At 35.4% G+C, this 14398-nt stretch overlaps 1 protein-coding gene and 1 long non-coding RNA gene across 2 annotated transcripts; one reads left to right on the forward strand and one right to left on the reverse strand.

Moving 5' to 3' along the window:
• Nucleotides 1-1782: 1782 nt before the first annotated feature.
• Nucleotides 1783-9742, forward strand: LOC122586412. The gene is made up of 3 exons (XR_006321985.1): nucleotides 1783-2104; nucleotides 5667-5771; nucleotides 9361-9742. It is a non-coding gene; the product is annotated as an uncharacterized LOC122586412 (long non-coding RNA).
• LOC122586411 (GRAS family protein RAD1-like) lies at nucleotides 3343-5028 on the reverse strand. Its single transcript, XM_043758407.1, has one exon. The coding sequence runs from the start codon at nucleotides 5026-5028 to the stop codon at nucleotides 3343-3345; it is 1686 nt and encodes a 561-aa protein (XP_043614342.1).
• Nucleotides 9743-14398: the final 4656 nt, after the last annotated feature.

The raw sequence follows: 14398 nt of genomic DNA on the forward strand, positions 1-14398 counted from the left end.
TTTGTGTATTGATAAATTTACCACAAGCATGCATTACTGGTTTATACGGTATGTTTTAATAGTTATATAGTGTGGTAAAATTATCAAAAATTATTGTACGAATATCACTTCCCTTTGAGTATTGGTATAACTGGATTTACAAAGATATCCTACTTTTTTATAACTCACGAAATTACTGACCAATTATGTCCTTTTTTATATTCGTATTCAATTTTAATCTTTAATTATTATTTTTTTAATTGTCTTGAATCTTCTCCCCTACAATTGTATGTTTCATATAATTGGTTATTTTTTATGGTTAGTTTTTGCACTTAATTATTTCATTATTTCTTACACCTAATCCACGATTTATTTTTAGAATGATAGATACGGTTAAATGTTGCATTGATGCATCCCATGAAAGTAACCGGAATGCTATAAACCGTTACGACATCTAATGCGTTATAAACCGTCGCCGCTGTAACGTGCGAACATCACTCTAGCTTTTATACAAACCCCTTGTATTAAACTCGAATACTTTTTATATATGTATGGTGATTTTAAGATCGCTCAACATTTGTAGGTGAAAAATTAAATAATAATATAGTTGGATTGTCTAGCTTGACTATTTAACCTGTTTAGTATAGGGATGAGATTTTAACCCGAAAACCCGTGACCCGTTCTGAAACCGCCCATACCTGACCCGAACCGACCCGTCCGCTACCAAAACGGGCTGGTTCACGGTTCCACATTTCGATGCATTTTCGGGTCCGGGTCGGGCCGGGTCAAAACCCGAAATTTCCCGGTTTGACCCGTTAAACCCGAAACATTCACTATAAGAGTAGTTTGGCATGGAAAGCGAAAACGAGAAAGAGATGGTAGATGAGTAACCTGTAACATATTTGTTTGTAATCTCAAAAACCATGTTTTTTTGGAATATATATATATATAAAGCTAGTGATGATGAAATTGAAGAAAGCTTTTCAACAAGAAGAGCACGAGCAGGAGATTGACAAGATTTCATGGGCATGATTTATGAGCATAAGCTATTATTGATGATGATGATGATGATGAAATGGTATATATATATACTGATGTTTTTGTGATACAGACTAAAAGATGGAGTAAATGACTTTGAATATTAGTCATGGTCATATATCCTTGTAAAGTCACGTGAAACACATAAATCTGATATGTGTAGAAAAAGTGGACACATTTTCAAAAGCCTCTCTTTACCACACATTTACTTCAATTTTGTTTAGATATATTTTGGTAAATGATCAGTATCAAATATCAATGTAAACTAACCCACTTTATCACATTCCCCATGTAAATATTAAATTATATTTTAAAAACTTTACAACTAAGTTATTTCACACACTTACCCATATATATCTACATCTAGAGAAGATTATAATTTATATTATATGTACTCATTTACAACACATAAATTACAGATTGAGAGGACACACCAATATAAACTAAAAAGAGAGTTTCCACCATCTCCGATCTGCTTACAAGGGGCACGTCAACACCCCATGTCTCATGCATCATCACTAAGTTTTATCTTACAACAGTATCATCATTGTCATCAACCCACTCCACCAGCAAACCCATTTTTTTGCAGCAAGCAATCAATTTTCGGTTCTAGCCGGGCAAACCCGAGCCCGACCCGGTTAAACCCGGGCCCGAACCAACCCGCCCGGGAGGTTAACGGGCCGGGTCACGCTTATGTTTTTCATGAAATCACGGGTCATACCGGTTCGGGTCGAGTCGGGCCGGGTTTTGACCCATGCACATCCCTAATTTAGTACATGTGTTTATTTTGGGGCAGGATGTAATCCAACATTTTCCAAAATGATGGACACAAGGTCAAAAAAGAGGTGTAAGAAATTAACGATTTATAAGGAAAAAAAAAAACTCATCCAGGTCACGAGATTTGACTTTTTAGTCCAGGATTGGTATACCAATAAAAATAACTGGTACTACCGAGTACCGACCTGCTCATCTGCATAACGAAATTATGGGCTTTATTTCTTCTTTTTGAATTTTTTTTTCCAGGATCGAGAAACGTACTACCGACTTTGAATACCCGAAATCCGGAATGACACTATGAGATGTGAAGGTATTTTTCTTTCTTTCTTCTTAATGGTTTTGCAACATGGTTTTTTGGATGCTATTGAAGTTTTTATTATATATTGTATCAAAAGCATAGAGGCAAAATCTTATATATAGGTTTGGAGAGATTAACCAGTAACAAAACGTAGATTGCAGTAGCAGTAAGTAATAAGAGTGTCCAAGGTGGAGAGACGCCACACATTCCAGACAATGACAATAATAGCATGCTTTAGAAACCATGAATGTGCGTCGCTGCTCTTATATATACTAGGTTATTATCGTCATTAAAAGGTTTAGCCTTTGGTCTCTTATATATACACTTGATTATCGTCTCAAAGTTGTTTTGATACTTCAAGTTTGTTCATAGGGTCGAAATATTATATCGCCAAAGCAGTAACCTTTGCGATTCCAAGGCAATTTCAGTCCTCCCAAAAATTCTATTAGCCCACAACCTCGTGGCGTGCGCCACACAGAACCTGCTTTTGGTTATGTGTCGGTATTGTAGCAAGATACCAGTACCGACCATATAAATTTGGTGCAATTGATTTCTATATTCCCAAAGTTTCGCTATAGATATTGGTCTGTACTGTATCAGTATTATACCGAGCTCATCTCTAGGAAACACCCTTGTTTCCAGATTTAGCAAGGGTTCAAGGTTTACGGAGTATGTAAGGCCTTTTTGTGTATATATTCAGAATCTCCTTTTTCAAGCCTTTGGTGCTTCATATCGAAACAGATAGTATATATATAAACTTTTTGCCCATTCTGTTTACATAAAGACGCTGCCCAAATGGTGCAACAAACTATTAATATCACTCGTAGAGTATTAGTAACTGAGGCTGTCATAAGTGCATAGTAAGTACTTTCTTAAAATGAAACTTGAAGATTTATCTTCAAGTGATTTCTATTCTATCAGTAGTAGTACAAAGAATGTTAATTAATAAATTATATGTACCCCCTAATTTTGCACATAAATTATCAATAGCTAGTTTATTTTCTCTGTTCAAAGTCATAGAGCCCCTGAACATGCTCGCACTCGGTTTTTTTTTTCTTTCTTTCTTTTCTTTCTTCTCAGGACACAATTCTTTATTTATTTTGATGCCACAAAACTAGTGTTCTCACTCACTAACATTTGGATCTTATTGAAGGTTAAACTTGTAACCGCACCATAGATTCTCCCATTAGCTGCCAGCTATGCTGCTTTATTGGCTGGAAGATGATACAGATCAGGGAAGATCTTTTTGCTTAACATTTCCAGCAAGAAGCGGCGACAATGGGCTTTGATTTCCAACCAAGAACCAACGAACCCTTTTCTTCCACAATAGTGTATCCTTCACAAATTTCAAGCTTTGTGAGCCATTGCTTTGCTTGAGCCATCAACTTAACTGGTGCAGCCTGAAACCCTGCCCGACTCATTCTTCTCCTCCATTGGTCCACCCTTTCGTGCCTTTCCACCCTGTTAGGACCTTCACAACTGACGATATTCTTGATTTCTTCTGCAAAGTAAAACTGTTCAATTTTTGCTCGTCTAGTGTCGTATTTAGGTAGCATTGCATCAAGGGCATCAAAAATTGCTGAGTAATAATACAGTGCTTCCATAAACCTTCCAAGGAAAAATGGTCCATTATGGCTAGAATCCTGCTCAACAAGGACTAAAACCTTTGGGGACAGTTCATGTATTATTTTTAGAACCGAGTTTAGAGCTCCCCGGCTCTCTTTCACCACACAATGAAGCTGGAGAATGCTGTTTACAACTAGGATTTCGTTTTCATATGTTTTAATATCTTCTGGCTTAAGGGTTTCCAAGCTACATTCCACATATGAAAACTCTAGAATTATGCCCATTTCTTGGGCATAGGCTTCCAGCTCATTTCCGATGATGTGGAACTGGTTAACACAGGATCCAACTGCAGTGATCCTCAGGCGGCACAGAGACTGACTAGGATGGTTAGCCAGGCTATCTATAAGTCCACGCCATTGGTGTCCATGTGGCAAACCAAGGGTCATACCAAGGTCCACAACATGAACAAAACTCTCTCCCTCAAAGGCTTCCAATATTGTTAAATTGGCAACAAGGTGACCAAACTGAATGTGGGGGCAAACTTCATAAACCAGGCGTAAAGCCTCTTCCTTTTTCTCTGTTGCAATGACATTTTGGTTTGTTGCTGGAGAAACCAGCCCAACCGCCCCAAGTGGTTGCACCAAGGCTAGCCGGTCTGTGAGCCCCTGCATAAAGCATGATGCCACTCGCTGAAAAGATGAACCAAAAACAAGCGCGTTGGATCGAAGTTCGGCTAATAAATTCGAAGCATGTGCCTTATCACGACAGGCAACAGCTTCAGCACATGAAATTAATAGCTGAACAAGATGCATGCCATCCATATTTCCTTCATGTTCTGCCATCCCGTTTTCCAACATCGCGTCTTCAATGGCCTCAGCTGCAAGGTACCTTTGAGTGTAAGTCCAGATGTGGTCCCGAAACTGGAGCTTGGGCAAGCTGTTGGTACTGCTGTTACGACGGATGGGAAACTTTACTCCATCTAACAAATTCTTTCCCACATTGGTTTCAGGCATGCTCACCGTTCTTTTTATCTTTTTGTGGCCAAAGGGTTTGTTGGACAAGCTAAGTAGCTGCCAAGGGGAGGTAGGATTGTCCAAGCCAGTCCAATAACACTGGGGATATAAGGGAGAGATTGAAAGCTTTTGACCAAGATCTGGTCCATTGGCATTGTAATGTGCATCAACATCATCTTCATTATGGACATACAATGAACTTTTCGAGAAAGTAGGATTACCTGTATGGAAGGATCCCTCTGCTTTTCTCTTTGTACCACCAGTTTTGAATCTTGGGTCAACTCCGTCAACACCTACTTTAAGATGATTCCACCTCTGGTCACTATTAAGAGGATTTGTGAAAAAACTAGGAGCCATTTCGAGTCTCTTATCAAGCTCTTGTTAAGATATTTCTTTGAAGTGAAAAAACCATAAGCCGGATTAGACGGGCTTATATAGAACTGATAACATCGTTCTTGTTTGCGGACAACTCAATGATTGTTGTCTTGTTCCTTGGTGCCAAGATTCTTCAAAGTAAAATATGATAAATTTTAGCTTTTAGTGTTATTTGTTCCATAGAATACACATTTTTTCTTGTTTTTCATACTAGAGTGGGTCCTCCAAAGGTTAATAAGCTCAACATATTCCAACTTTGTTGGTAAGTCACCAACAGTACATGTTGCTAACGATCCATATGTCTTTCAAAGTGTTGTAAGGTGTTAGTCTGTTAGATTTAAGTACCTTTATGCTTCCTGTAATTAACTGTGTTTGTTTCTAATAAGGTTAACCTTGGCGGTCAGGATCAATTTACGGCAAGTAGCCACATAACTGTTTAAATCATTTACATCTGTGATTTATAAGTATTGGAATCTAGATGGAGACTCCTATTAAGGTTAATCACTTACCAATAAAGGAACCCTGCATTGTTATGTAACTGATGATCATTTTAATCATAATGCCATTTTAGTCACAGAATTCTTTCTTTTGTGGGTATTAAAAGTTCATTTATCATATAGATTTTGTAAAAGAAGAGGACTTATAGGCTGAGTTCCTGTGGATAATCTAGGATCCAGCAGATTCAACCAGGAATGGTTTCTCATGTGGGAAAAAGGAAATCAAAGGTTAGTTTCCTTAATTTCATTCATATATTTCCTTAGCATCATATTTGTGTTTCTGATACAAAAGTAAATAAATCTGAAAGTGACGATAAGCCTATAAAGTTTACTAAGATTTCTGCACAAAACACATCAAGCACCTTTTAGAGAAAAGTTAATCATGCATTTGCCATGCTTATTTATCCCTATGATTAGTTTAATTGATAATTAAATTTCTTAGTCGGGTCCTAAGTAGTTCGGGAACAGCAAAGGACATTCTTCAAAATGCTAGGGATTAAATCTGAAAGTTATTTACTTCAATTCTTGTGTAGGTCTTGTTTGCCAATGTGTTAGGCCGCATAGACCATGTCTTACTTTGAAAGTCAATTACAGTTATTTTCATCGTTAAGACCTATGTTTAATATATACATATATATGGAACATGATTGATAGGCCTCAAAGATAGTTCTAAAGATAGACCTTACAATATGATTGTGACACGGGACGAAATCAAACGTGGATATCAGGAAAGAAAAAATGCGTGTTTCATGTGTTAAACCTTGAATGCATTAAATCCATTTTTACAGTATAATGGATGTATTTCACTAGCATCAAAACCCTAACGAGGAGGTCATGATGGGTATCCAATGTGGTACCGGGGACAGGGTTCCCTTCTTAACCTTTTGTGTATATATATATATGTGAACAAATATGTAATTTTACTTAAGCCTTATCATGCTTCTACTTGTATACTGTATACTGTTTAATCTGAACCATTGGAGAAACATAATGTGGCGCATCACCTAGACTTCTTTGTCTTTGGCATCTATCATCCATAGGACTTAAGTTTAAACTCTGATATGTTATTGATCATTTCTAGTGGTGGTAGTTGGACCCATTTGCTTATGAGCGGGTCAATTTGCATTGTGATTTATCTAACAAGGGTCGAATGTTTCAGATCATAAAGTTATCTAAAAAGAGGACGTTTTCGATGGGTTGATTGTTGAACGTTATCCAAAGTCTATTTTTATTTCAGACAGCCTTGAAACTTTTTCAATCCATATCTAAAGAACTTATTTCAACCTAATCTGTTTTGACCCGTTACCCAATTCATGTTTCTGCTTTTTTGTAAACATACCTCTTTATATCTTCTTTTCATACTAAATATTTTCCCAAAAGTTTGTATCTGCGTGTGTTTGTTGATATAGTCAATGAAATAGAGGTGCGGCGCTGCAGCCTCCCGAGCACTTTACATAATTTCAGCAAATGATTGAAGTGCTTCATAGGTTAACACTAAAACAAATGTAGTTAACTTTCAAGAAAATATACGTAAGCCATAATTATAGGAAAGTATATGCTGATGTGTCAAAAGTATGAATTCTGGGTAAAATTATTATAAAAACCATGTTACGGCTTTAACCTCTCTGTTAGACAATTAAGCATATATCTAGTAATGAAAGCTAAATTTTGATAAAAGTTGAACAAATAAAGTTTCCAGCCTATTTAAATCTCATCATGGACGGGTCGTAGGAAGACAAAAGATCCCACTAAAACAAATGTAGTTAACTTTCAAGAAAATATACTTAAGCCATAATTATAGGAAAGTATTTGCTGATGTGTGAAAAGTATGAATTCTGGGTAAAAGTATTATAAAAAACATGTTGTTACGACTTTAACCTCTCTGTTAGGCAATTAAGCATAAATCTAGTAATGGAAGTTAAACTTTGATAGAAATCGAGCGAATAAAGTTCCCAGCCTATTTAAATCTCATCATGGACGGGTCGTAGGAAGACAAAAGATCCTACGTTTAATGCCGCCTTGGACGAGAGAATGTTGAGAATAAACAAATGCATACTAACAAAAGGCCTTGTGTTCATTGGGCCCCCTATGTAAACAAGATAATGCATCTTTTTAGGTACTTTCTGCTTGACTTATATGTATATCTCCCTCGCCGTCGAATCTCATACCTGTTCACGAAATGATAATATTTATTATCACGTGACGCCCATTTTTCACTCATAAAACTCAAAACAGACTATCCTTCCACTTTCGAGGACAACCCACAAGAAAAGGCAATGCACGGTTTCATATTTATCCACATACTTACCGCATACTTTATGCTATGCATTTCACTCAACATAAGTATCATTGCATACCTAAGTATGGAATTTACGGCATTAAATGGTAAAGTAAATGGCAAATATGTTATTAAATGGTTAACTAGTAGTTTGCTGCATAAATTGTTAAAAATTGAATGGTATCTTACATATCCATATAGTCATATAGGTTGTTTGACTTTAAAAGTTCAACTGTTTTCTTTGACCTTGATGCTTTTAAGATGTAGACTAAATATCTGGAGTCTGGACTTCAACTAGCTTATACATATCTTCCAAATATGTGACTTATTAAACAAGAAATTTGTGATTTGGTGAGTTAGAGGTGATGGGTTGGACGTGCTAGGTAATGGATCGTAATAGGGTACATTGTCGTGCAGGTTGAAATATTCCAAGTGGCCTGAATCACTAACAGTTTTTCTCTCTTAATATGTCAAATGTGAAGGGAAAATAAACTGACTATGCTGTTTGATATTCATCCAACATAAATTCTGTTCAAGATCCACCACCACATGAAACTTATTTTGGGTAAAGCTCAAGGGAGACTGAAATTGCCAAGTAGGTTGTGGAAGGACTGGAAGTCGAAATTGACACATCTAAACTACTAATCAAATATGTTGACCGTTACATCATATGAAATTTAAAAGAACCTAGCAGATTGTTGTAACGATATGGCAAAAACACATCTGATTTGGCTTTGAACTTTTGTCAAAAACATGAATTGCACATTTTTATAAAGACCTCGACATCGTTTAAGGGGTTCTAATTAATGTGGAAGTATTTTCTAACATGATCGTATTGTACTCTGTAAAGCAGCATGGTTTGGATCAGTGGTAAACACCATGGCCTCTGAATTCAGAGGTCATGGGTTCGATCCTCATCCCATGTGAAGGTTGGAGGGCCTTTTCTACCATTTAGGTAGAAACTGAAAGCATCCTCTCTACTTAGGTAGAGGTAAGATCTGCCTACATCATAACCTCCCTTATATACCGTCGAGGTATTGGGGCTCAAAACCCGCGGAAGGTGACACTGAGCAGTTTCTTCTTCTTATCGTACTCTGTCTTTGTTTGAAAAGTCTGGATTGGTTTGCATAATGTAATGTTTTAAATCAACTATCTTTGCTCTATCTTTGTTTGAAAAAACTTGTCATGGTTTTCATTTTGTAATTTGTTTATCTACTTATAAACTGTCACAATCAAGTGATGGCATCAGTTTTGTTTACGATATCTATATTATTATTGGAACTCCTCCCAATGCATGTGGATGTTTATACTATTATTATTACCATATATATGATTATTTTTCGTAATAAACAATGCATATGGTATATCAGTATATGCTTGTGACCATTTATTCAAACAATATTCTCAAGCAATTTAGGAGGATTTTTTTTAATAATATCATATCATTTCTTGCTTATCATAATCAAATAAATTTTGCAAAGACTATTGACTTGTTCCCATGGGTACTTTTAGTTCTACTTTTTCTCTTTTTCTTTGTAGGGTAAAGATGGAGATGCCAAGGTTTAAAACCTTCTACTTGTACCGAATCTAACAAGAAATAATTCCTATCTTTGGAAAGCTAGACTTTAATTTTGTACGTTGATTGGTGCACAGTGTTCATCCGGCTAGCAATGATTTGGAAGGTAATTGGTTGACTGGTTGTTAATCATATATTGTAATCAAAGATGGAAGTGCATCGTTGTTTCCTTGTTTGCAGCATCACAACATGTTCAAATATTGTTTCTTAATTACTTGATCGTCTATATATGAACCTGTAGGCAATAGGATACTGGTTGCCTGTTGCCACCCCGTGTCCCGGATTTTGGTTAGCAGACAAAGATGAAATGAATTCTTGTTACCTCGGTCTGCAGCCGAATATAAATATACGTGTACATTCTTCTTTCCAAGTTTGGCACTTTTCTTAGTATAGAATATCTTTAGTGTCACCACCTATAACCCTCAAATGATTGGTAGCAAAGTCATTGCTATCTCTATCAGTCGGCTTTAAATAAGGTTGAATCAGTCCGGTGCCATATTTTTGGACTGTAATGAGTGTTTAGAGGATGGTAGTAACATTAACATATAGTAAATGGGAATGGTGTCCAAATATATGGGAAAATCACATCCAAACCCGGGAAGAGGAATGATTTCCATTTTCATTCCTGTTTACTACTATTTTTATTTCCATTTTATTTGTGCCTCTGTTCTTGCCATCATGGTTGTGTCGTCATTGACAACAATTAGATATGCACACAGCACACAACCTGGTCTTTTCGATTATCGTAGTTGTAAATTGGTAAAGTTTTATAGAAGTATAGCTTTTGCTAGTGGTCTATTTGATCCTGAGCGTTCTAAAGTGTGGAGAAATCCTCCTGTCTCTAGAGCAAAATGAGGCCTAAACTAATGTGGGCTTAAGGCCCTTACTACCCTGCCGCAAATGGCAAACATCATGCTAGTATTATATCAAACTCAATTTGAAATTTGTTACAAACTTAATTTATAGTGCGACTATCCATGTATATAACCTACATGTTTGTATGATCACATAAGCCGTATAAATAGTGGCATGTATCATTGTTAGAAATATCAATAATACAAGACTAGTCTCTAATTTTTATATGTTTGTGTCTCTATAATCTCTAGTTAATTGTTATTAAATAGAATTACACATATTGAATTAATGACACAATAATTGGTAAGAAAAATTGAGCACTTGGGACGGGAGTACGGAACCAATATTTTTAAGCTCATCTGGGCCGACGTATTAGAATTGGGCTTTTGTTAAGCGGTTTCATACTTTCATGTCTTTCATGTTCTCGGAATCTAGGATTCTATGGTGCTTTTTTCTAGCTCTTGCCAAAATCAGTAAATCACTATTAACTTCAAATTGGACAAGAAAAGAAATGTTAAGCCCATAACTTCTGTTAAAATGAGAGTAGATTCAAAAACTTCGTATACATTTTGTTATAGTATATATATACTACTACACTCGTAACCATATTCATTTCTTTTCTTTTTTCTTTGTCCTTTTTCTTGGAGTAACCGTGGTGAATTTTTATCTATATACTCAGTTATAATGTACGGAATATTGAAGACTACAATTAAAAAAATTATCAAATTAATATAATATTCATTCTTAAATATCACACCCATATCTTGAACACTATGGAGCCGACTATTGTGATAATCTCTGTTATAGGACATGCAACTAATCTTTTTAGCTTGTAGAAACACTTGCAAGTTACGTTCATATATGGTAATGTACAAATTCATCGGTTTAAAGTACCGATTCATCTGGCCATTGTTAGCATCAATGTGAGTAACTAGAGTATCCAATATCAATGATACATCTGGCCATTGTTAACATCGAAAGGTAGAAAACCAATTATATTTTCTATTTATGTTGCTCTTGCTTTGAGAATATCTCATTAACGGATTTTTGGTAGTTTGTTGCATCAAAATATAAAAATATATGTACATGTGTATTGTGTTTATCAGTCTAGTCCATAAGTGAGAATGTGAGATAAGTTGATCATGTTAAATATCCCAAATAGAAAAATATCACTTTACATTGACATTGTTTAAGGAGAATGACAACAATGTAGACCATACTAAAATCCTTAATACTTGCAAATCGATACCATTCGATACCATACTAAAATCCTTAATACTTACAAAGATCACAATCAAAGTTAGCAAGAAAATAGCCGAAGATCGAACCAATATGAAATGATTATCAATATGGAGAGGGGTGACACGCGATGCAAGCTAACAACAGAATTGCGGATGAAACACCATCATCTTCAAAATAAGAGGTGTTTTTCTTGAACTTGGGTGTGTTGCTTTTGTTGCATTGCATTACCATCTGTTTTCGATAATTTTGACTTCTCTGATTTTGACTCTTCTTCCATTGTTGCCTCTTCCTCATCACTACCTCCACCTTTGAAACCATCTTCTCTGCAATTCAAAATATGTGTCAAAAAGAAGAAAAGGTAAAGCTAGAATTGTGTGATTGTGCATGAAAAATAATCTTAGAATGGACCTTCTTTAATTATATATAGTCATAATAATGTTAAAGCCTTAAAGGTGTAAATAGTAAATACCCTTTGCTTAGTACGTGATTTACTTCAATGCCCTTTTGGACCCCCACTGAGCACCCTGTAGATTTTTCCTCTTTTGTCTTTTTCCTTTTTGTTTCTTCTAACATTTGGCACAAATTTCACTATTTACAAGACATTCAAACAATAGCAGGCCGATGAAGGTCTTTTTGGACAACTTCAACTCCCACATCCTTTTCCAATTTTATTTTATTTTTTTTATAGTTGAATTTCACTTAAGAACTTCGTGTCGCGATTTAACAGCGGGAGGTCTAACATACATTGTATTAACCGGATCCGCGTTAGAGAGCCCCCTCGAAGTAGAAATGCCTATTTCAAATACCCGATGGGGGAAAACCCCCTACTAATCCGCCTGAAGGCACGACGATCAATAAGGGTAAACCCTGCCCTCTCAGACTTGAACCTAGGTATACCCAAGTCAAGCTTTCATAGAAAGACTTCCTATGTACTTCCCAAGTCTTGAACCCAAGACCTCCTATTTGTAAGGCAGGTACTCAACCACTTGAGCTAACTAGAAAATACCACAGCCTTTTCCAATTAACATTAGCATTAGCAAAAAAATATTAAAAACACACGTAAAACCACGGGGACACATAAAGGCGATGGTTAATTGATGGCAATTGGCAACTAATCGCTATACAAACTATATTTCAATTTTCAAGTAATATTTTTATGTATTAGTTTAATGTAAAGTTAATAGAACCATCCACATTCCACAATACTTAAAATTTTGTTCGGACCTGTGTAGACGTAAATCTTGGCTACGCAACCATCTTTCGTGGTTATTGACATCTTTACAGAAAGTCTTAAATTCAAATCTCACTAGATAACATCTTGAGGTGGTCATAGTGGATTGGGAAATGATCGCTTCATTTCATCTGATATGTAAAAAAAAATTCGTCGACTCCTCCTAACCTGAACAAGGAAACACTTGTATTTTTATCGTATCAATAGCTTATGTAGACTAATTGTTGCCTTGTACTAACCGTACGTCACAAGTTAATTGCGCCCATTAGACATAAAATATTAGAATACAAACATGGTATTAGCTATTAAGATTTATAACAATTATTATATACAAACAGTCACGAGTACACAGCGGAATAAATATGCAATATAATAATTAACAAAGATAAGTGAATGTACGTGTACCTTTTAGCTTATCTTCCAATAATTAAGTAATAATAGTAATTATTATTAATAGGGTTTAAAATAAAACCCCTCTACGATCGCACATTTGACACCACTATGAATGTATGCTAGTACCCGATTACGAACTCACAACTCCTTGTGTTTTTCCCCTTAAAGTCGAACTAACCAAAACTCCCTTTGTGTTTTGATGCTACGGTCGAACTAGAAAGAAAGAGGATAGAAGAGAAGTTTTTAGTTAGGATTTTACAATTCTAATTGTTATGGAAAACTTTAACCTTTAATTGTAAGGGTTTTATACTTATTTTGAGTAAATCCTACTCCAAACGTATTCCCTTTCCCCCCGCTTCTCTAATTAGGAAACAATTCCAATTCCTAATTTACACTTAAGTCCTTCTTTTTAAATTAGTAAACACATATTTAACTTTTAACGAACGTTTATTGATCATTTCGTGAACATACTAATTAATATATTACATTAACATATTAATTAATTACATAGTGTATTTGTGTCATTTCGTATGACTGCTTAAATATTTTTCGGATATGTATTTATTTAACGTGATCATATTTCAATAAATATTAGCTACTGGCCGGTTTTCCATAAAACCAAAATAGCATGACGTACCAATAATTGTTACAAATAATTATCTCAATGTGGCATAAAAAATGCTCATGTTATGTACGTGTTGTTTGACCTTCGTGTATATAAACGTTTTACAGGAGTTGTTAAGTAACAAACTAGAGAGACGATTAAATATGTCAATCGCCTGAATTAAGTTGGAGCGTAGTGTTAACATATAACGCAAAAATAGGTGTCTTAATCTGTACCAATTAATCTTTGCATGAAATAGCTAGAGCTACTTTAAACTTGATAAATTAGGTCATATTATTAAATTAACTTGAATTGGAAATACAAAGGTAATATTTAACATTATGTGATAGAGGGCGTGAGTACTGAGTAGCTTTAACTGTTTCATCAACTTCCATCCATACATATTTGAAAGTTCATCCCACCAAATTACATTGAATGAAGAGGGGAAAAGCATATGATCAAGAAGCTGTTCAAAAAAGGAAAGACAATGCATCATGACACGTACTTGTTACTCCTTTTTATTTCAAAATTTCCACCCACTTCATCATTTATAAAATTCCAACCTATTTTTATAAGTAGCAACAATTAGGAAACTTATATACGTGTAAAAGAAAAAAAGTGGCATGGCTTCGAATAGATAGACTTGAAACTTTTGTTCACCTTCAAATAATAATGA

This window comes from Erigeron canadensis, chromosome 2 (assembly GCF_010389155.1).
Source record: "Erigeron canadensis isolate Cc75 chromosome 2, C_canadensis_v1, whole genome shotgun sequence".
Taxonomy (NCBI): Eukaryota; Viridiplantae; Streptophyta; class Magnoliopsida; order Asterales; family Asteraceae; genus Erigeron; species Erigeron canadensis.

Bases quoted from the DNA above. Each gene is read 5' to 3' on its own strand.
- LOC122586411 (XM_043758407.1), bottom strand. From the start codon at position 5,028: ATGGCTCCTAGTTTTTTCACAAATCCTCTTAATAGTGACCAGAGGTGG.